This window comes from Battus philenor, unplaced genomic scaffold (genome assembly GCF_028537555.1).
Source record: "Battus philenor isolate CCGP_79_NKW_IND1 unplaced genomic scaffold, ilBatPhil1.0.hap1 SCAF_18, whole genome shotgun sequence".
Lineage (NCBI taxonomy): Eukaryota > Metazoa > Arthropoda > Insecta > Lepidoptera > Papilionidae > Battus > Battus philenor.
Genome location: NW_027181680.1, coordinates 3522700 through 3547091, shown reverse-complemented (window position 1 = coordinate 3547091; position 24392 = coordinate 3522700). Strand labels below are relative to the sequence as shown.

At 31.9% G+C, this 24392-nt stretch overlaps 1 protein-coding gene across 1 annotated transcript; it reads right to left on the bottom strand.

The window, feature by feature from the left end:
• Positions 1–12302: 12302 nt before the first annotated feature.
• Positions 12303–23497, bottom strand: LOC137920453 (synaptic vesicle glycoprotein 2B-like). The gene is made up of 10 exons (XM_068763820.1): positions 23464–23497; positions 23182–23394; positions 22060–22222; positions 19548–19729; positions 18131–18315; positions 17526–17686; positions 16234–16411; positions 14286–14560; positions 12953–13080; positions 12303–12516 (listed from the first exon to the last, which is right to left on the bottom strand). The coding sequence occupies exons 1-10, from the start codon at positions 23495–23497 to the stop codon at positions 12449–12451; spliced, it is 1587 nt and encodes a 528-aa protein (XP_068619921.1). The 3' UTR covers positions 12303–12448.
• Positions 23498–24392: the final 895 nt, after the last annotated feature.

Genomic DNA, 24392 nt, shown 5'->3' with positions numbered 1-24392 from the left:
ATATAGAGAATTTTTTTTTTCTAATTTCTACCAAATTGGTACGATTGGGTATTTCTCTTACACCAAACTAAGACATGGGCTAGAACCACCATGATAAAGAGGAACGTGGCTGTTCAAAGCTTACGCGTGAGCGTGGTGGAGAGCGAAGCAGAACCAATTGCAAAAGTAACCATAGACATTCTATGTCTAACCACATGCATCCCCAGGATCAAAATCAGACAAGTGTGCGTACATGAACATATATTTTTTTTGTACATTTTCAAAAAATACCCTGAAGTCGAAATAGTGTTAAAATAACTTTAAATATACAAATGCTACTGTGATAGGTGTTTTAATCGATTCACTCCAACGTTGTTTAGAAATGGGTTATTGCGTTTTTATTTCGAAATATTTCGGAAAAATATTTTTCAGTGTCGATACAAAGAGAAACCATTTTAGCCTTCTTTTCATGCCCTGAATATACACTGTGCTGAAAGAATTTCATTTCGAAATTTCGGTAGCTTCTTCAAAAATACTTTATACAGCATTAAATAACTAAATTATCAAGTTTATGACTTAATTTTTTTAGTGATAAAATATATTTTTTGCATTACTAATTAATTAAAAAATTTAAAAACATAAAAGTTTTTAATCTTTCATATTATAAATATTAGTTACAAACTGCACCCAGCCCGCTTTGCGAACTTTATGAACTCCACCTAAACCACCATGAAGGTGAAATTCCAAAATGACTTTTAACCGACCTGACCTTTTCTCGGCAAAAATATATTTCTACTAAACGTCAATTTTCTAAGCCTTAGAATTCTAGAAACATCGTGATAAGTATATAGGTTGAAAACTCTTATATACATTGACGATGCCTTCTGAAAGATTCATCCTTTTAAATTTTGTAGAATATTAATGAGTTTGGCTATCTAGTTGAAAGAAAGTTTATTGAGGAATTTTTTCACAATAAAACTCCTTTGATACCTAGAAGTGGCCGTGAGATCATCTGCGTAACGTAACAACGGCTTCTAATACTGATAGAGACTCAACCACTAACAGCAATCGTCCTGTTTGTTTTTGATTGGTTATAGGTGTACAAGATTTAAATGGGTGAATGTATTGCTCATTTTTCCACAAAAGCTTTGAAGCTTTTTACATATATTTTATCATCACTCTGAAATATGATACATTTTTGATATATTGAAATGCGACAGGCGTATCATTTCCAGCAGTACAAAGCGTACTAAGACCAAAAAGAAACAATAATTAAATTTTAAATCATCCTTATTCTGAAAACGTATTTTTTACTATATTACATTATTTTATTCATTATTTTTTGTACCACTGAAAGGGAGTAATATGCTTTATTCAGCTCTTAAAGGTTTTGTATCTATAAACAATCATTTAATGAAATCAGGCGTTACCTCGCGGAAGCCCATCCTAAGTAAAAAAAGGACCAAAATTTAGCCACTTCCGCACATGCAGTGGTGGTCGTGCAATAAAATGCACCGCCCGCCAGCCCGCTGATAAATGCGTCTGCAGCAAACAATGGGAATCACACAACCGCCACCGCCAAATTACTCAACACGTGTTTCACCCCTCCACGGGGCATCTTCAAGAGTTATGTTACACCGATTAGTGACTCTGTGTTTGGCACTACCACTACCACTGCATGTGCGGAAGTGGCTAAATATTGGTCCTTTTCTTACTTATAAACAATCACCCTGTGTGTAAATATTATATATCGATGGCAAGAGAGTAATGTGATGTTAAATCGATAATAAATGATCATTGATATAATAATCAGCATTCACTGTTAATGATCGAGCACCATTACTAGGCAGATTTACGCAAATGGCATACTTCCGTATAATATTAAACTATGCCAACGGTTTCTAACTTGCGGTAATGACTTCGACATTATCGGTGCCACATTATTCGAACAGTCCAAATTGTTATCGATAACTTCTTACTATTACTTTGTAATAATGGCTCCAAGAAAAGGTGTATAACAAATGCACTTAGGTAAGTGGTGGAATAGGTATTCTCTCCAAAGACAGTGGAGCTGGGCAGGTCATGTAGCGAGGTTCGCTGATAACAGGTGGACACAAAGGGTTATAAAATGGACGGGACCACGAGGTACCAGATCGAGAGGCAGAGCTAATGCCAGATGGGCTGGGTTGACAAAGATAGGGAACAACAGAATGCTTTGGAGGAGGCTTTTACTTTGGTCCATACAAAATAATAAAACTATTATCCAAAATTTAAAATAACTAATTTTAAGTCATGTGTATGGAATTAAATAAAGCTTTATTATTATTAATGGTTACAGTAAAATAGACATAATTCATCGTAATATTTTCAACCATAGTACATCCATTGCTCGACATAGGCCTCCTCCATAGGTTTCCAGAAGGACCGAGCGTCAGCATCTTCCGACTATCTTAACAATTTCCTCTATGCACATTATAAGTGAATCCTACGCTGTGTTTTCCGGTCTGTGGTTTCCACTTTAGAATCTTTAGACCCCAACATATATCTATTCTACGCGTTATATAGCCAACCCAAAAATACGCGAAACCCATTAAAGTTCACACAGTCTAGTTCTGTACGTCTTGAGAATAATAGCAAAAGCACTTCCTTTGATAGAAACAAGTATCAGATAAAGCTCCACTACAATAGTAATCGTCAAGTTAAAGCTTCCAAGTGTTTTTGTGTCAATTACGCAGTATCCATGATACTGGTAGTAGAGCAATTCATTACTTAGCATTATTATCACTTATAATCCTTCAAAATGTTAACGTTTTTTTTTTAGTTTTTGTTAAATAAAATCTCTTAATTTTATTACATTATAATTATTAAATATAGCTCGGAAGTGTTTTGTATTACCTTACATAAATAATAAAATTAAAATAATTGAGATAAATAAAACTTTCACCAATATTTTTTAATATGACCCCCGTCTGTGGGGGCCTTTCGTTCCCCCCGCCTTTTGTGAGGCGTTACAAAATCGGGTAAAATTACTTTTTGAATTTTTATTCCACTTTCTCTTTCTCCTTCTTGTTATATTTTTTTCATTACTTTTATACTTTACACTATCTGACATTCTTCATTAATATACTTACGAGTTGTACTGAATATCAGTGTTATTTCAAATCTTAAATGCCCACTAGAAGAAATAGGCCTTCCTCCAAAATATCTATGGGGATATATAACACTATTGCCACCCTTGGCAGACGAGTTAGCCAACACAGTGTGATGTTATGGTACACAGAGAACGCTGCTGTTCATCATCTGGAATTTTTTTGTAAGCAGTGGCAACCATGTATGATTAATGTACAAATGTGTGAAATATATAAGACAGTTTACCGGGGATCGAACCCGAGGCCTGCGATCGCCAGTTTCAATATTTGGCGCTAGGCTATCACAACTCAGAGGTACTAACTATACTTGACTATAATATAAATGCTATATACAACAATACAAAAAATATGTATGTATAAATTAATGATTTTCTCTTGAATATTTAATAACAAGATCGAATGTTTTTCAACGATACTACATTATTTATTCTAAGTAATGTTTCCAATGAATTCTCTTAGGCCTTTCCTTGTGCGAACTTTTGCGGCTTTGGTAAAGTCTGACATGCTTGTATAAACGATGTATACGTGACATGCTTTTACTATGGCGTTTAGTAAATCATGCTATAATATCTTAGTAGTCGAGAGTAAAACTGAAAGTGTTTTTACTGGACTTCTTCTGCCAAATATTATAAACTATCACTACGGTGTTTACTTTTGATTTAAAAAATTAAAGCCTAACACTTTGTTGTATTGCACTATATGGCGCTGTTTGTCGCATTTTGTTGTCATAATTATACTTATTAAGACATCATCAATCCAATATACTTAATAGCTTACAAGTCAATGTGCACTCGAGACATATACAACTTCTAAAATAAGGTATATGCTAGCTTATATAGATTTTCCAACAAATAAATAAATAATTATAATAATAAATAATTATAATAATTAATTGATTTATGCGAGGAGGATGTTTTTCTTCGTCATTTTATTTCCTTTCTTATATTTTTCCTTCACTACGTTATTTATTAATTCATCTTCTATTCTTCACAAATTCTTTCATTCCTTTCATAAGTATTCATTTGTAAGCCTTTCATTCATCACCTCACTTTCATCTTCCCACTAGAATAATACAGGTTTACATTTTGTTCTATTTTTGTTTAATTTTTATTTCTTTGTTTGTCTTTTACTTACGTTTACCTACAACTTCATAATGTAATTTTTATTTTTCTGTTTACTCACTTCATTTATCACATATTTAAGTATTTATTTTGACTAGTCTTATACACTTTTGTTTTTTTTTTGTCTACTTGTTCCTTTCAATGTTTTGTCCTTTGAACCTCATGCAGTATTCTAGAAAGGTCCTTAAAGTCTCCTCACTGTCCATAAGTGATGCGATGTTCCTTTTTTCGCTCCCCGCACCTGCTTTATAACGCCTTACCTCTGCAGCTGGGTCCCTAAAATCCGGGACCCAAAACTATACAGAGCTGGAGGTGCCGGGTCGACCACCAGCCCCGGTACGTGATAAGCGCGGGCGATATTTGCGACCCGCCAGTAAAGAGGTGAGTACGGCCGGTGAAAGCGAGGGCGGATCCAACGCCTCTCGCGCATCGGCAGGACCTTGCGGGACCGAAAGGAAGAAATTGGGACTTTTCAACTCCTTTGTGCAACCGTCACGCACGAGGTCGAAGAAAGGGCCCTCGAGTCATGAGTATTTGGGTCGCAGAGGCCAACCTCCTAGGGATAGAGAAAGTGACGAACCGTTCTGGTAACCTTAAAGGCACATACGTGGGTGGCCTGAGGCTGATATGAGAAACATAAAGGTAACATTGTAAGAAATGTCGCGCAGAACGGCAGGAGACACCACCGTAGAGAGGCTTGAGCAAGAGAACGCAGAATTGCGTTCTCAGCTTTCCAGCCCATCCGCAAAAAATTGGAAAATCTCACGGCGAAACACCGTCGTCTCCGAAACGGCACAGTAGAGCAGGCAAAGGTAGCTGGCCCCTGCCTCTGCGGGCCCGTCCTGCCAATGACATACGTGTTGATTTAAGATGGGCTCATGCAACGCATTGGAGCCCTCGTCGAGTTGAAACTGGCTACCTTTGAAGCCAACTTATTCCCTGATAGGGCAATTAGGCCTCCATTGACTGGCAGAAGGACCGATCCGCGCCCGACTCCGTCGACCGTGCCGGCCAAACTGCTCGCACCGCCGCAAACACCATAGCCGCCGCAGTCGCGGCGTGAAGGCGCTCCGAGAAGGAGCCTACGCATCCTTCTGTAGCAGAGCTGCCTCCGGTGACGACAACGCCACCATCAGGATCGGCGACCACGGCCCAGAAAACGTGAGCTGATGTCGCCAGCAAAAGCAGGACGGTGCTACGGTAATCCCGATGATGATATTACCACTAAATATTAGGAATGTGAATTTACTGGTTATTACAAATATTCGTACTATCATCAATATTATGGATAATGGAATTTTGACCACGCACCATCCTTAATTAAAACGTGGGTCCTTTGAAAAAGTTTAATTTTAGTCAGTGAAGGCAAAACCTTATCCATTAAAATTATCAGAACTGACATAAATCATTTGAATAAAAATGAATGTAGAACAAAGGTTTTTGTTATCATAAAGGATACGTTTTATAGCCCTTCACGTCAATTATTTCCATGTAATCTTTTTTGAAAAGAAATGAAAGATATTTCTTTTAGTAGATTTATAATACACATTCCTATCTAGGTGTACATGACTGGTATAGTGAATACGGCAGTTATATGGTTTATTTACCTTTCATAAATTTTTATAGATATTCCAAAAAAATTATTTTACAAAAAAGTAAGGTAATAAATAATGTTATTTTAATTGTAATAATTTTTTAACAATTTTGTTCTAGATGCCATGCCGAAGAGTTTAGTTCATTTTCTTCAAATGAGTCGCTACAGGGGAAGAAAATAGAGTAGGTTCTGATTGAATAATTCTTCTACTCCTTGTTGGTCTACACTGCCTTTTGTGGTTGTAAATTTATGAAAGCTATTCCAAATACTATTTAAAATGCCTAAATAATATTATCGAGAAGTTTTGTACATATAAGAGAAATAATTTTAAATACACAATTTTTCAAAGAACGCCCTGAACTCGTTGCGGATGGAATTTCGTAAGTTTATTCATAGCTGACCTCTTGTCGGTGAAAGCAATGTTTTCACCAAATTTCAAATCTCTATTACCCCGTTAGGTAATGTTACGAATAATAAGATATTGTGAGTTGGACATACACATATATATATATGTGTGTGTGTGTATATATATATATATGTAATAAGGAAATATATATATATATATATATATAGGTATTATAAACAATTGAGTATTATGTGAGTAATTAAAAATAAACCGATTATTTCTAATTTTCGTCTTCAATAATTAAATAAATCATTGATTGCCTAATGTATGTAAAATAAAATTCCACAAATAATTTCAGATCTGCCATTTGAGTAATTCAAAACCAATATTGAAAGGAAATTACTGATAAAAGTGTATTATTCTATATAAAAATGCTACATTGATGTTAACGTGTGGAATTAAATGTTGTAGATGTTAACTAAGGAAGCTAATTATTGTCATGGATTCATTATAAAATTATATTTGAAAAGAATAACTGTTAAGTGTCCTAGATCTTCTGAACTACATTCTGAGCCAATGGTAACGCCCTGTAGGCCTGTCAATACCGACGTTGTATGTTGCTTGACGATTAGAAAGTGCTTGTAAGTTATTTAAATAAAGATTATTTTATTTTTGTTTTTATTAAATTACTAATAAAAATGACGTAAAAAATGAAATATTTTTAGTAAGTACAGCATTAAACTCATTGAAATACGTTTGTTTCTTGAATATTTGGAAACTGTTTTATTTATTATTAAAACAAAATCTACATTCGATTTAATTTAACAATCGTGATAATATATAAACACTTTTAATGTATTAAATAAAAAAATAAAAATACAATGGTCTACTACTGTACAGGTAATAACAATATATACTTAATTTTAAGCTTTCTTAAGTCATATAACAATATTTGATCACGTAACTATTTTGTTTTATATATTATTGTGAAGTGAATTGGCCGGAGCTCCCATAATGTTCGGGCTGTTTGTTACATCATGTAAGTCGTCAAGGCATGTCGACCATGTAATTGGACGTTGAAAACTGACAGTTGAGATAGTATCCTCAGCCGGGGCAGGGCTCTATTTTTCGTACTACAACGTACTTTCAAATACCCAATGTTCTATGACGATAGTCGTGTAAAATAATATCTATATTCTGTATTTGAATTCAAGAAAATTCGCTACCTGAACAATCTATTCAAAGTATAAAATAACTTTTAACTAACGTCTTTTGTTATGAACATCTTCGAAGATTTTCTTACGCAGCCAGCTGTTAAAGTTATGTACCTAAATTTTAATATAAATAATAAATAATTAATTGATTACAAGGTAAGTAGGAGTATTATATAGACTGTAGTGTAGTTAAGTGTAGTTTTGAATAGTGTGATGCGTGTTCGGTACATCGCGCCTGTCGGTGGCTCGGTGTTTTATAAAATAGAACCTGGATTGTTAATCTTCGTATACGAGGAAAGTAAGTATATAGCCCGGCGGAATGAAAATTTGAAGTGACAGTGAATATGCCTCTAGCGCGAAGAACTGACGGATGCTGGGACCTAAATGTTTTGGAGTTAAGATCACTGACCGATAAGTGCAGCGTAGAACCTGCAACGTAGATCGACGACCTTTCTAAGGAGAACAGCAAATGATTATTGCTGTAAAACTGATGACGATGATGGTAATGAAACCCAATAAAATTAAATTATGATTTAATTTCAATTTGATATTTTGTTAGGTAACGAGATATTGTTACTTTTTTATCAAAAAAATCTAAATACATTTAATCATTAAATATTACAGTTTTTCTTTGCCAATTTAACAGATTTCCATGTATATATTTGTATTGTTATGCAATTTTAATAACATAGTTAAAACACTTACTACCAGAAGCGTAGGGGACAGGACAGGTGGGGCAAGGAGGGCATCATGCCTCGAGCGCTACTTACAAGGAAGCGCCAAATGCTCCGCAAAAGAAAAAAAAAAGTAATTTCACGAAAATATATTTTAAATTTAGGGTCAGTATAATACAATAATTTGTAGGTATATTTTACATATAATATTTTATGATTTTCAACGTTAAAAAGATATAGTGCCCCAGGCGCGATTTAAGCTTGCTACCACTGTTAACTAAATCAAAGGGTTCGTAGCAATTCGTGATATTAACGATACACGGGCCAAGCGGATCAATCATGTGCGACGAGGTTTGTCCTGTCTGATGACTGTTAGAGAAAACGCTACTTGTGAACCAGTAAGCCTAACAACCACCTTCAACACAAATTTTGATTTATATAAACCAGCTATATTTTTTTAAATCTGAAATTCTTAAACTTTGATCGTAAAAATTCGAGGTATAAAACGTATAAAACGCGAGCGCCCTATTGACGTTTAGAATCAGCCAGCCAGTGCAGGAGCGGCAGTTATATAACGCGAGAGCCCTATGGCGGAGTTTTTTAACATTTGGCTTCAAGTCGAAATAAACGTCGTTTCACGAGTACGTGAACGTATGGATGCGGCCAGCCAGTGCATGGGCGGCAGTTATAAAACGCGGGCGACCTATGGTCACGTTTTTGTATTTTCGTATGTATGTTGCGTTTTTATATAATTTCTTAAATTAAAAATATGTACATATATATATTGAATTTTAGAATATACTTGAGTTTATGTAATAACCAAAAACTGTGCATATATATATATATATATATATATATATATATTACTTAGCTACATTTGTTCATTTCGCAATATAAATTATATCTATTATATTGTTTAAGTTCGAGACAATAAAGTCGTTATAGATATAATTATCACAATGTAAAATATCGCTACCTTGTTTATCTTGATACCTCGGTATGTTTTGATGTTGTAAAATTTAATTTCAATATAAATTACGCCCATTATCAAACACCAAAAAGTTTCGAGAATGTTTCATTTGTTTACAGTTGAGTTTTGTTTATTATTTTGCGGTGTAAATTGTTCGCATTTCAGCTTAATTGATGAGTTATAAATATATATTTTAAGAGGTCACATTAAAACAATATTTTCAAAATTCGAAATATTCCATAGCGTCTATTTTTTTTATAAACACATTTCTACATCGACATTAATATACAATAATTTTAATGATTAAATTTGGCGCTAAACTATTTTTTTTAAATGTAATAGTCTTATATCAAACGAAACTGCATTTTTACTTATGGTTAATAATTTTTGTAAATAAATACATTTTCTTGAAATATCAACATTTGAATCCACTTTCAATACCACATAGTTTCATAGGCTCTTATTATAAATCAACAGTGTATTCAAAAAAAAAATTGTCTTCTTTATCATACTTATAATCAGAACTTTAATTTCTTCAATAATTTATTATTTTTTACATTTTAATTTTTTTGCTTAATTTTCTCTTCTTTCATCCCTTACATTTCATCCCAACCTTTTATTTATAAAACTTCCTTGTATCACTTCCCATGCTTCACTATATTTCCTAAACTATTTCATTCTATTTGTTTTTATTGTTTTATTTATAACGTAACACTGTTTCGTCTTAAAAGAACCGAACGTTCTGGCGCTTAAAGGCCAAACCTTTCTTCTCTCTCCACACATACAAAATTAATGTATATTATTAAACAGAAAGCTTTATATTATTTTCTTAATATTTACAACTAATACATTACAAATAATAAATATACATTTTTCGTATTATATTGTATACATATCAAACAATATATAAAATTATTCGTAAGAATATGGAGACGTATTTCAGTGGGAGAATGAATGCTTTTGTTGTTTATCCAAATAGGACGAACACTTTCAGTATGGTAATGCCTGTTTTGTTATGCATGGGCCGAGCTTCTGGTGCTTGTGATACGCCACACAAAGTATTCTTAAGATAGACAAAACATTAATTAACATACCATTTATTAAAAACAAAAAAAATACGCTGAGGTTATTTTTTAAATATGGAAGCACTCTTTTATATGTTTCAACATGTCACCTTACTCATAGAAATGTCGGAGATATGAAACATTGAAATATATACTTATTCTTTTCAATAGGCTTCCCTGAACACTTTGAGAAGTCAAGAAATTAATAATAACATAAATTTAAATATGTAATTACACATAGACTATTGACAGGTTCGTAATGTTCATTCCGGAGGGCGCCACTCTGATTTCGAGGTTGAGATAGGGAAAAGGATGGAAGAAGGCAGCATCGCCTCCCTCAAGGGCGACGGCAAATGTCCTTTTATTTCTAGACTTCTCCAAAAAGGAGTTCAACGTACAAGGAAAGAAGTTCATCAATAAAGCAGTATAGGTTTAGTAAATAATAAAAGATAATAAAATAGCTTTAACTCTAAAAAAATTAAACTGTGAATAAAAGTTATGACAAACAGTAAATTGTAAATAAATTCGAAAAATTTTGTCAAAATTGTAATAATTTGGATATAAATAGTAACATAGAGATTGTGAAGGATAAAAGGAGAAAGATTAAAATAATAAAATGCAAAAAATATTTATTCTAGTTTTAACTTCTCTTCCTCACACATGACAGATGGGACGAGAGATCCCCATAAAGGGTGGCCATAGTTAAAATAAAAAAAAATGTTAATTTAGATTCGCAGACACCGGTAACAATTTTTATGATTATAACAAAATTCCACTCACAGCCCACCATCGTTTTTAGTGATCAAAGTTAAACTCTTCTATCGTACCATCAGTTCATAGTTATTTATGCTTACCAACAAGCAACATATATTTATATACTCTCAAGTATTACTTTTTAATAATTAAATGTTAACAGAATACATGCCTACCATACCATACAAACCAGGTTATGAATATCATTAGAAAATACTTTATAGAGAAATTTTAGGTTGCTTAAAAAAATTTATTTTCTTAGTGGAATCTTTAAATAGCGCCCTCTTTGTGAACTATTTTCCAATATACTCCTTACATAGACTTTTTTATAATATAAAGGTTATTAATTTTTTTATTAAACATGTAGAGTATTTGACTTGAGCACAAAACCAAGTGACCAAGCTAAACTTGCGATATTCACAAATTATATCAAGTATTACAATTTTTTGTCGATAAATACAACGAAGATCTGAACAGCGTGTTTGAACATACGTTTTAGCTATTACATTTAACGTTTTGTTTTTGTTACACCATTCAGATAATCAATGAATATCCTTTTTTTAAAAAAATAACTACGTTATTTAATATTTTAAAATTTAAACATTTTAAGAAGGTTTTACTGAAGATGTTAAAGAGCATAGGTTCATGGTAGGAGCTCGGGGGTATACCGGAAGTCGACCCATAAGGATCAGAACATAACCAATGGACAATAAGCAAATACAGCTTTTTATAAGATCATTAAGGAAATAAAGCAGACAATTTTATTTTGCTAGATAGAATAAACAAGCTAACGAATCTCAACTTATTTAATAATTAAAAAAACAATTATTAACCTTTCAGCTATATTGTTTCATGAAAATGAATATCAAAATATAAAAATGTTTGAGCAATTTTATTAACGATAAAATTCAGTTTCGAGCCTCGTTTCAAATGATCGATGTTATTCTTGATTACGTACGAAACGTAATTTATGAGGCGTGATTGTTTGGTGAATTAGGATTTGCCAAATGAGTTCCGGGATCAATACTACTACATGGCTTTAATTGCGTCAATGTTTATTCTGTTTGTGCTTACATTGAAACTCGGATTTACATTTTTTTACTATTAAAATTATAAAATCATTTGATGTTTCAAATCATACACTTTTTATTTAATCATCTGGTATGTATTTCTAATCTGGCTTAGAATTTTTATAAAAAATATTACATGAAATAGTTAAATGTTCACAAAATTATACAGATCAAAAATACAAAGCTATGCTGATTTAGAGTTCAGAATCTTTAGACATTTTTAGCTCAACATTATTAGAAGATAGTAAAATTATCAAAATGTAGTTTTCTAGTTTGAACATTTACTATTAATTAAGGTAATTTATTTCACATTACAAGATAACAAAAATAACAAATTTATTTCTCTCACACTTCGAATATTTCATCAAAATCGTCCCGAATTTCCAGAGCTATATGTACACAAACAGATGGAAATCTAAATTCAAGATAGACATTAAGAATTTCGTTGAAACAGAGACATCTATCTGTACTGTTTAAATAAATAGAATCGTAAATCTTGTGTACTGTTATATATTCATTTATCACCCGCTCCATCGTTTTGCTTGTTTGGATCCGGTAGAAAATACACTAAGCCAGCGACGCCTGGAATAATGTAATCTTACATTAAAATATTTATCAAAAAACAAAGTACATATTAAATGAATAGAAAGTAAATAACGAAAAAACTTGATGTTGAAATCTCCATCATGGTTCAAGATATTGATTACTACAAGTATTATTTTTTATTCAAGGTATTGAAAAAACTTCTTCATTATTTTAACAACTGCTAAAATAATGCTCATAGATTTTTAATAGAACCAGTTTGAAGTAGCCTATATGTCTTTCCAATAAGTAAACAATAGTAAATTAGCGTTTTAACTTCGTGTGTAATTTTCACTAATGAGGTGGCGTTAGGTGCGTGATTTCCCTAATAAATGAAATTTAAAGACGACAATTTTGAAGTGCTTATTACATTGCAAGTTTTAGAATCAAAAAAAAAAAATTATAAACGAATGAAGTATAAATAAACTTTACTTACAAAGAGTTATAACTGATAACGCCAAGAAGGGTCCCATACAGCCTAACTCCAGCATAAGAGGAAACAATATATTTCCAAGCAATGAACCAATCCGACCAACCATGAGTATCACAGAAAGCGCTAAAGTTCTGGAAAGATAAAATATTCTATAATTTCATGTTATCGAATGTGCCTTTACTAACAGGGGTCCCAAAAGCTTTCAGAAAGGCTTCTACCAAACTTGTATTATATTAGCTGACACTGATGTTGTCCTGTCTTAGATAATAATCATCAACTCGAACCTTTTAAGATTTTTTAGAAAAACAACATTTTACTGTAATTTGACGTTTTTCCAGCGTGACAATATGCAACATACAATTCAACATTTGAAAAACAAAGAAAATGAAACATTACGAAACATAAGAAAAAAAATTAATTAAATCGATTTAGTATTTCTCATGGTTTTATTTTATAATGGTCCTCTTTATCGAGGACCACTCGTTCCTTCTGCTTTGTGTGGGGTAGGGACGTTAAGCTCCGGTTATAACATTTATTTCAATTTTGTGTATAATTTTTTTAACTTATCACTTTTATTTCTTCACAATTTATTTTTCTCTTTCCTTGCATCCTTCACATTTTTTCATTCATTCCGTTCTAATTTTTTTTTACACATAACTTTTTTCCCTCATCTATATTCCTCGTTTTTTACAACGTTTGGTTTTTAAAGTTTCTTCTATTTTGTTTTCTCTTATAATGATTTTAACTTACAGTTTTTATTTTTATTTTTTTCACTTTTTCAAGTTATAGCGTGTCGAAAGGAGAAAAGGTACTAATTTTCACTAGTATATTGTAAATATCTTTAATTTTTTTTTTGAAAGAGGTATTTACGAAAAATGCTTTCAGGTTTAGTAAAGTAAACAATAAAATGAAATTAAATTGTGGCTAGTAAAGCAAATGTTTAAGTGACTTCCGAATTTGTTCCACAACGCTACTGCACAGAGGATGCGTCTCTTTTACACGTCGTAAAATATACATGTATAGTTATTTTTGTTATATCTACTCATCGATATGAAATAGTGTTAATTATAGCATATTTTTATTTACCTATAAACGAATTGATTTTATAAAAGTCATAAATGGTTTTCTCATATATGTTTATAAACAAGGATAGCAAATTTTATATAATCATTTGTTAGTTAAAAAAAATGTACGTGCTTAAACAATATGATAATAAAAGTAAAAAAAAATATAACTTTCGAAGTTTTAGCTACGAAATATCGCTACCGCATAGTCAAATATATCAAAAGATTCAATTAAAAATAAAATTGTTCTGTATTTCAAACATTAAGCTTACCTTAAAGTGGTTGGAAAAACTCTAATCAATATATTTTGCTGCAGACTTAAAGCGGATTGCATTAACCCACAAGTGGCAGATATAAGAAGAGCCGTCTGTATTGACGAATTCGTCCAATAGAGAGATCCAGAACAAATGGCGCATAGTAGTAATTGTGCAAACATCAGGATTTTCTGACCAAGAAAATCTACCAGGTAACCACTAGCACCCATGAATAATAATGAGAAAAGTCCAAGAATTATACCATTGACGTAAGTCTCTGAACCACTTAAGTGCTGAAAAATAAATGTTACTTTTAATGAACATGTTTTTTTCGGAATCGAAGGTTCGAAGTCACTTTCATCACTCGAAGTTATTAGTGCCGATTCGATGTTTGAAGCACAAATATTTACATTATGAGAGATGAAATCGGTTATTAAAACAAAAAAAAACTTATTTGGAAAACCGTGTAAAAGCGAAAACGTGTAAAACAAGTACCGTGTAAATCGGGGGATAGGTGTATAGAGTATAGCTGTACAGTATTTTGGGCAGTGGTAATCCAACGGTAGAGAATTGAGACTTGTGACCGTAGGTCGCGTGTTCTATTTCCAGGATCTTATATAATTTACACTATGTGTAGTAATTATATAGGATTGCCACTGCTCACAAACAAGTTCTCAGAGGATGTTCAGCTTTCTCTGCTTATTATCATACCATAGTGCAATGGCCAATGCGCCTAAAATCATAGCTATTATTGTATATACCTTTATAAATATCTTTATGGGCGGCCTTTGCGTTAAAGGGGGCGTCTATAGACCTAAACATTGATTATTTTTAGCAAGTGAGGTCTACAATTACCGTTCTGAAGCATTTATACCTATAATACTGATCAACCTGTTCATAAATCTTTTAGAAAAGCATATATCATATTGAAACTAATAGAAATACTGCCTCAATATCACGCAATAATAAATTGTAAAGGTTGAAATTAGGACAGGAAAATGTTTTCAAAATTCGATATAATTGAACTTTAGCATATTAATATTTGTATGCACAAATATTATTACGCCGGTAAATATCATATGTATGTATATATAAACACACATATAAGTGAAATTCTCTCAGTAACAGAGAGTCAGTCAGTCAGAACAGAGGTCTGTTGGGCTCTCAAGCTTTATGACATTGTACAAAGTGCGGTGGTAGCAATATCACGTCACACGAACTTACATATATTATACGGTTGAGACTCAGGATGCGATCGCGAGATTCATCTCTGTGACGAATACTAGGAATTAATTTAAAATACGGAAAAAAAATATAAAAACGGCGGAGGCGCGACATAGATATACTATAGAGATACGAGAGAAATGTACTATTATACATATGTATATATATATGTGTGTAAGTATGGTGGCTTTAAGATTCTAGATTGGAAATCGGCAAGCGCAGATACAACGTACACCCATAAGACGGACAGGCGACCTTGTTAATTTTCGTAAGACGATGGATGCAGATCGCTTCTAGCATATCTTATTGGAAATATATGAAGAGGACATATGTCCAGCAGTAAACGTCTTCCGCCTGAAATGTTGATAAATGTGTATAACGCAATAATATATGTGCGACTAACAAGATTATCAAAATCTTTTAAATCTCATTTATACTTTTTATATTGACATTGTGTGTTATTTACATAAGATGGCACGACACCTAAACATGTTAAAACGCTAAGAGAATACTCCGTCCTCTACACGCGACTGCGACCATCCAATACCGTGTGGGAGCGGCACTAATTGACCGGCCACCGCGACTGACAGCTGGCAACTCCAAGAATGAGAACGTTTGCAAGCCTGCACAAAGTTTAAGCTTTTTGGGACAAATCTGTTATGAAATTGACAGATTTGTCAGATTACTGGCAGTAGTTTTGCTTACATTGTAATATATCATGTATGATCTTAATAATACTTACGGGTATACAAACTTTTGCATCAGTCACATTGTCAGTATTTGTTATATTATCATTGATGTCTAAGTTATATCTGTATTCATTGATCATGACACAAAACCTATCTGTATCACCGTGATCTTTTTTATAATTCTCTATTATTGTTGATAGTTGTGGATACCACAGTCTCAGTGCACTGTACCTGTAATTTAAATGTATTAATTAAGGACTTTGATGATTTTGATAAATTATTCGTTCGACAATTTCGCTGTTGAAAATTGTAACCTGAGATTATACCAAGACACTGATTTGAACAATATAAAGATCACTTTAACGTCAAAATCTTTTTGATACACATAAGACGATAGCACCATTTTGACAATTTTGGATAAATAATAATTTACTTTTTTAATATTAACTATCTCGTACATTGTATTGTACACTCGCGTTGACTACCCGTTACTTATTCTTCTCCATTTCTGTACTATAGGTGTTTTTAAAATTTTGTTGTTTACCTTTAAAGAGTTAGTGTCTTATTAAAAGACATTTGTAACACTTTATCAATTTATTTAACACACGAACAAATTTTTATTAGCGCGACCGAGTGAAAGCGGGCAATAGAACAAAGGCGCAAAAGAAACAAAAGTAACAAAAGGTCTGCGTCCGCGTCACCGGTACGTGCATGTGCCCGCTGCACTAATTCGGCACACTAAGTTCGCCCGTCGGCTCCGCTCGCCCACAAAATCTTACACCTATTACTCATTCAGACATCACATCAGTGTATATGCGACTCCCACACCTTTATTGATCTGAGTACCCCCTGTATTATTTTTAGTTATTTTAACTCTTTGTACTTATATCTGTTACGTTTACTATTAATAATATTAAATAAATGCAACTTTAAAGTACAGTCTTATAAAAAAATGTTTGAAATAACGGATGAAAATGAATCTTTTCTAACCTAAACGTTATAAAATTTTTTGAAGAAAGCACTGTCTCGAAATGTTGTCGCTATGTATTATCGTTATTGTTGTATATAGTAATATATCTTTCCTGACCTCTCCGCTAATTGTCTTTCGATAATATGTCTGAATACAATTTGAAACGATGCAAATCAATAAGTCATATTACCCAAAATTTATAATAAGCCAATCCATAAGAAAATTAATAGAGAAATAAATATTAAATACTATGTTTATAATCTTTTATGGAATTTTATTTTAAGTCTTGCAGTGGGCATTGAATTTTATTCATACATGTTTGTGTTAAAATTGTTTGTGAGCGTTAATATTTAAAATATTTGAACCAATACTTACGCCAATAAACACACAAACGTTAAACTTGAGAATAGCATAAGTCTATTAAATAAAGGAGCTCGGAATAAATCTTTAACTTCTATTAGAGCGTGGGTCAATTGCTTCTTCATGCTCATATCTTTGGTAGATTTGAAGACATTGGATTTACCAAGAGATTTTATCTGGAACACAAAGACAATTTTATGAACCACATAAAATTAATTATTGAATTTCAAACATGATTTCAGGCCGAAGTAACTAATTTTTTTTTTATATCATAATGTGCAGAGATGATGAAACTGAATTCGTCTGAAGTGCCAAAGGTCATTGAAACCAGCGGACGTAGGTTGCGGGTTCAATTCCTGAGAATACAAACTTATTTAATTAATAATTTGTGCATTAATTATATAGCATCGCCACTGCTTTTGCACATGCACTTAAGAATCGTTGATATTTTAATATTAAAACTAGTAAGCTACCATCGGCACGAAACGCCAGAAACTCAACAGTTGCTTTTTTAAATTAAATTTAACAAATTATTATCAATTCATTTGTCTACACATACTAAACATTTTAATGTTTAACAAGTAATTGACTAGAAAATGCACTAAATAATTAATACGTACAGGAAATGAATCTTTTGAGTTTCCAGTATTTTCTGTATACACTTTGCATAAAACATTTAGCGCCTCTCGTTCTTGTCCGTGTGATAAAAGATATTTTGGACTCTCTGGTATTGTGCAATATAAAATACTTGCTATTAAACTCCAAACAGAACAGATATACAAGTAAAAGTTCCAAATTCGTAACTCTGTGGAATTGATATTATTTATTAAGAATTCAACTCAATAAATAAACGTAAAAAAAACAACGCATACAGTCAAATTTTAAACAACTTATAAATAAAAATCAACCTTTGTAAAAAAATACTTAGATTTTTTACTTTACACATCATGTCTAAGTTGACTTTGCTTGTCCGTGATGTAAATAGGAAACACTACTAATTATGTTTTATTTGTTAGCACATTCAGTAGAAATTCATAATTATAAGAGGCCAAAGTAAGTTTAGTAAGACTAAAGAAATTATCAGAGCCCTCTACCTATGCAGCGACTCTTATGATGACACAGCAATGTTACTATATCATAGTTTTTATTACCAAAAGATAAAAGTATAGAACTTGAGTTGTGTCAGCAATTTCACAAAAGAGTTATATTTCGAACAAAGAACATGACAGCGTTACGTTAATATCGATGACTGTCAAACAAAGATCTAATTAAATCCTTTCAAAATAGAAAGATTATCAATATAAAATAAACATATTATCTCGTTGCTTCTAGTTAAAAACACAATCATTCTATTTACATTCTTCCACGAGTTCACAGATTTTTGTTACGTCTCTGTTTTAGAACCTTTCGTGCCCTCTATCATGTTAAGGACAGGGACTTTTTCAAAACAAAAATTCAGTTTTCTTATCACTATCCTCTTCCATTCTTCAATATCTCTATTACTCTTCGTTTACTATTCTGCACATTTTCATTTATTTTTGTAACATGTATTTGTGTAACATTTATTTACATTCCATTTACACCTAGCCTCTCTTCTTTTATCACCCTTTTGGTATATCACAGTAGTTTCAATTTTGATCTTTAATTATTTCTTTTATAATCTTACATTGTCACATTTCAAGTTTTTTTAATAATTATAATCAAATTTATTCCAAGACTTACACTTTTTATATGTTATTCTTAAAGTTTCTTTATCATAATTATCAATTACTTATCTTGTCCTTATAATTTCCTGATGTACTTTTACTTATCACCTCTTTTATAATTTTTCGGCATTACCAAAAAAGATGTGGCAACCTTCTTTTTCTCCCATTAGGGAGGCGATGGTGCCACTTTCCACCTTTGTTTCAATTTCTAACTCACCGTGTGCATTTGCACTTGCAAATACGGAATCACATAAGTTTTCAGAGAATTAATTACGGTAGAATAAAAATTTATTACAATTAAAATTTTAAAATTTTTTTAGTGTATATTTACCAAAGTAGCCGCTGTATATAATGACGTGCCATGGTTGAGGAAGCACTGCCCAAGACATCAACGCAGCCACGATAAGTGACAGCGACATGAAGGAACAATACAACATTAATATCCTGTCCCTAATGTTTTTATGTACAAACTCCGATACCATAGAAGCGATGGCACTGACCGATAAACTCATCCTGAAAAATTATATCATGGATTAGACGAAAATATGAATATGTTTCAACTACGAAAGGAATTACATTTTCCTTATGAGATTTGTAGATGAACGAAGATACCAGCAATTAGACTTCTATTTTAAATTAGACATACTGGTTTAAATTTGTGATCATTTTCAATGTTTGTGTGTATGTTTTAAAGTTAAATATAGTTTATTTGATTAGTACTTAGTATTAAGACCAAAGGGTTCCCGAGACGCAACCACGAGGTAGACGCGGCGTGGGTGGGCTCCCCATTAGGTGGACCGTCGACATAACTATGGTAGCGGGAAGTAGCTGATCATTGGCAGGGGAAGACTGATCATCGTTGCGATCTCTGGGGAAGGCCTACCCGACACAGCCTAGCGGATTGGTAAGTTGAAGTGATACATAGCGCGCAGGAGAGAAAACCGTTGGGACCTTAAGGTTCTGGAATAAAGACCAAAGCGCAGCGAAGGTGTTTCGCTCACAACTTGTTATGGTCGCCAAAAAAGACTAGATTCAGACCACTTCCTACCAGTCCTATTGGAAATCTATAGAAGAATCCTATGACCAGTAAATAACGTCTCAAGGCTGAAATAATGATGATCGTGATTTAGAGATATAATACGCAAATATTTTAACTAGATATATACACCCGTTGTGCAATGTTATATATTTATTACATGTACAGATTACATTATTACAGTTTAAATATTTTAAAATTGATAAACTATGTAATGTCATAAATTTTAAAACACGGTTGGTGGTATTGTTCCAGTTTGCCTTTTATCGCGATGTCATCATTTCGACTAACTTATTTTCAAATACAACCGCCGTATTTATTTCGAAATCTTTGCTTGGTTTCATACGCTATCTTTACGACTTATTTGCGCATAAATGTATAAATGCTTCTGCCGAATAATCTGAACTCAGTTTTGGAATATTCCGTAGTAAACCTTTATTTAATCTTAAACATGAATGATATGTGAATAAGGTCAATCTGTTAGAGAAACAAAGAAAAAGTTTGATAACGTGTTACTACATTTTTCTTCGTTATTTCAGACCTCTAGTACATTCCCGTCTTATGTACGCAGGGGTAGTATTTTCTCAATACATTTTTAACGGACTTTTTTAATTTTGATCTTTTATCTTTCACATTATCTTCCACGTATCTTTCTTTTATTCATCATATTTCTTACTTCACCTTTATCATTTCGCTTTCACTTCCAAAGTACTAATTTTACATATTTATTTTCGTTTCACCATGTTACCAATTACGAAGCATTACACCATTGCCGCAAAGGCATACATATTCCGCAATTTATCAGTGGTTGACTTATATCTATCAAGAGGCGTTTCACCATTCTTTTAAATAAAGAACGATGAAAAATTAGCTGTTTTACGTAATATATGTATGAACTGGTATTAAATATTAAACATAAGTATTAAAGAAAAAAATATGGCGTGTCTTTATGTGTGGTGCAATCCATATATTTTATTTCATATATCAGCGTAAATTATGAGCTGACTTATCAACATTTATGTTATATCTACTAACCTAGATATTTATTTTTTATAATAAAGAGTATCATACAGTTATAAATAATTAAAAAAATAAACTAACGTACTTATTGATTCTATACATATGTAGATTCAACTCTTTCAGCCCTTTTAAATTTATTTCAGTTAGACACGCCTTTTGCAAAATGTAAACGTTAACATAACTATGTATTGTATGTATTGTATAACACTGCAAATATTTTAAATTTGCTTGCCTTTTGTAAGCGTACACAGTCCTAGCTATAATAATACTGGCTTAACTAAATGTACATTAATAAAAAAACTTATAAAAGCCCTCATTAAAAATATTAAAACATACAGGTAATCGATAACATCGAATATATATCGATAATTTAACAAGTAAATTATATATAAGAACATTTAAGGCAATAGAAACTTTTATATAGTAATATTTTATATGTACTTGCTGTATCTGTCTTTCCTATTCTTAAATTTGAATTTTAGATCAAAAGTATTTTATAAAATGAATATTATAGTAGCATTCATAAGTTTTCAGTGTCGAAATGTTCGGAGGTTGATTTGTTGGTTTATTTACATGATTGATATTATAATGTATTCATCAAACATTGTTCCGGCTATTCTCCGGATATCAGCTTACCACACCGGTGGTAGTTTATTAAATTATGTTAAAATAATTGACGAATCAAAAGTAAAGTATAAATGTCTACTTGAATGAAAATATTTTGAATTTCGAATTGTAAAACAAAATATATCATTTAATAACATATAATCATCATAAAAATACTTACGCAATTCCTTCGATAAGTTTAATAGCTATTAACATCCAATAGTTTTGACTCGATCCCTCAACAAGAGCACAGGCAAATAAAGCCGCGTTTCCACCTACTAGAAATATTCTTCTTCCGAAGGTATCGACTAAGAATCCTGTGAAAAACGTTGCTCCAACTTGGCCTGAAAATGTATTGTTTCTTGTAAACATACAGGCAGCTTAAAAGGCATTAAGTTCACCATTACACAATATGTAAAAGTCTATACAAAGAAATAAAATAAGAGTGTCTATTTAAATAACTGCTCTTTACTACACGCATATCTATAAAATTAAATAAAATTGAAGTGTCTCTTAAAATATCCATCCATACTTTTAATGTAAGTATATATTGTTTTAAATTCAAACTAGAAAGTATAAAACAATTTCAAATCTTATAGTTAATACTTTTATTGTTAACTACGAATTTTTGTAAAATAAAAGTGGCCTAAATTACTACTTATTATATCAGCTACCAACCAGTATAAGTTCCGTCAAAATCGGTTTAGCCATCACAGAGCGATTATCCAGAACAAACAAAGATACAGACAAATACAGACTACTTATAAAGAATATTATGACAGTAAGCAGAAAAAAGCCGTTATTCAATTTGTAGAAGAGCCCATTTTCTAGACGAGGGCGCGTTGAGTTCCCCTGTGTTTTTAATTTTATGGATGACATAGATGATGTCTTACTCTGATGCTAATTTTCAAATATAGCTCTTCATGCATTCTTATCGAGTGAAAAGTTGTCATTGATCGATGTTTCTGCTCGCAAATGACCACCCAAAAGGCATAGGTCTCCCATAAAGATATCTATGGGATGTATATAATAATTGCCACGCTTAGTATGTATTTTGACGATCTTAGCGAATCGCAAAATTATGCAGAGGACGCTGCTACCCATCATCTGGAAACTTGTTTGTGAGCAGTAACAATCCTAAATAATCAATGCACAAAATGTGAATTATACGAGAATGTATTTCAAGAATCGAACCCAAGACTTACGATCGCAAATCTACTTTTGATATACCACTGTCAATGATCAAAAGCTCCAATTTAATTAGTAATAGGAATAAATAGATAAATATTTCTCTTTCACTCACCAAAAAATGGCATGGCATTGAGTAATCCTTTATGCATTATACTCATATTTAAATCACATTCAGCCATAGGTAAAATGTACGATGAAGTTGTGGTGACTAATGTCGAAGCAAATACAGCAGCCATTGTTGTAAACAATAATCTAATATGAAAACGTCCGAATTTACAAATAATTAATCCTTCTTCCAATACGGCCATTGGATCTTTTGTTTCATCTAAAACATGAAAATGATATATATCCGATAACTTTATTCGATTTTTAAATATATCACCAAAAGTTATACCTTTGACATCACCACTCGTATTTTTATCATTCATTTTCACTAAATATTATTAAATAAACTCAATACAAATTCTAACACTGGTAAAAAAAAATTAAAAACGAATTTATTTCAAAAATAATGTAACACAACGTCTTGATCGTTTCATTTCTTTGTCGATTAATAGAGAAGATTCTGCTATGTAGTCTCTTTTGTTCATATTCTATCACAAATATTTACACTAGCCCAGTGCAAGATAACGTATGTAATTGTCATTTTCCACTATCGTGATAAGAGGCTCTCAAATTCATTAACTAAATTATTACGATTTTTATAAATATATTTTCACTGCGTGGAATAAAGTTGTAATACAGGCGGTAAACCTTGAACATAATCATCAAAACGTCAATCCTTTACGATCTGTATGGGCAGATGAAAGATTTATAACAAGAGAAAAAAAAACCTGCTAGATCACGATAGATAAATATAAAAGACCAGCAAAAATAAGACTCAAATAAATGTGGTGTTAAGATAGGAAATCATTAACGTATTTTTTTAATCAAAACACATCAACAAAATATTTTTTTTAAAATTAATTATCATAATATCACTCAATTGAACAATATTATAATTTCTACAAATTTAAAAGTCTCGTAATATGGGTACATGCGTTATTGTTACGTTAAAATATAATTTATTCTTTAAGTAACTGAAAAAAAGTAGTTGTTTACTATGAAAGAATGTTTCAGTTTAAAAAATGCGTAGCAAAAAGATTACCTTATCTATTCAAATGACGCAATGGGATGAAAACTAACGATGACAATGAAAAATTAAGATATACATTACTTTGCAAACAGAATTCTTTTTAATTAGGATAAAAGTAATTCTAAGTATTTTGTTCCGTCATTGTTTATCGGGCTCTCTTTCAATTACATTCTTAGCTCCGTTTTAGT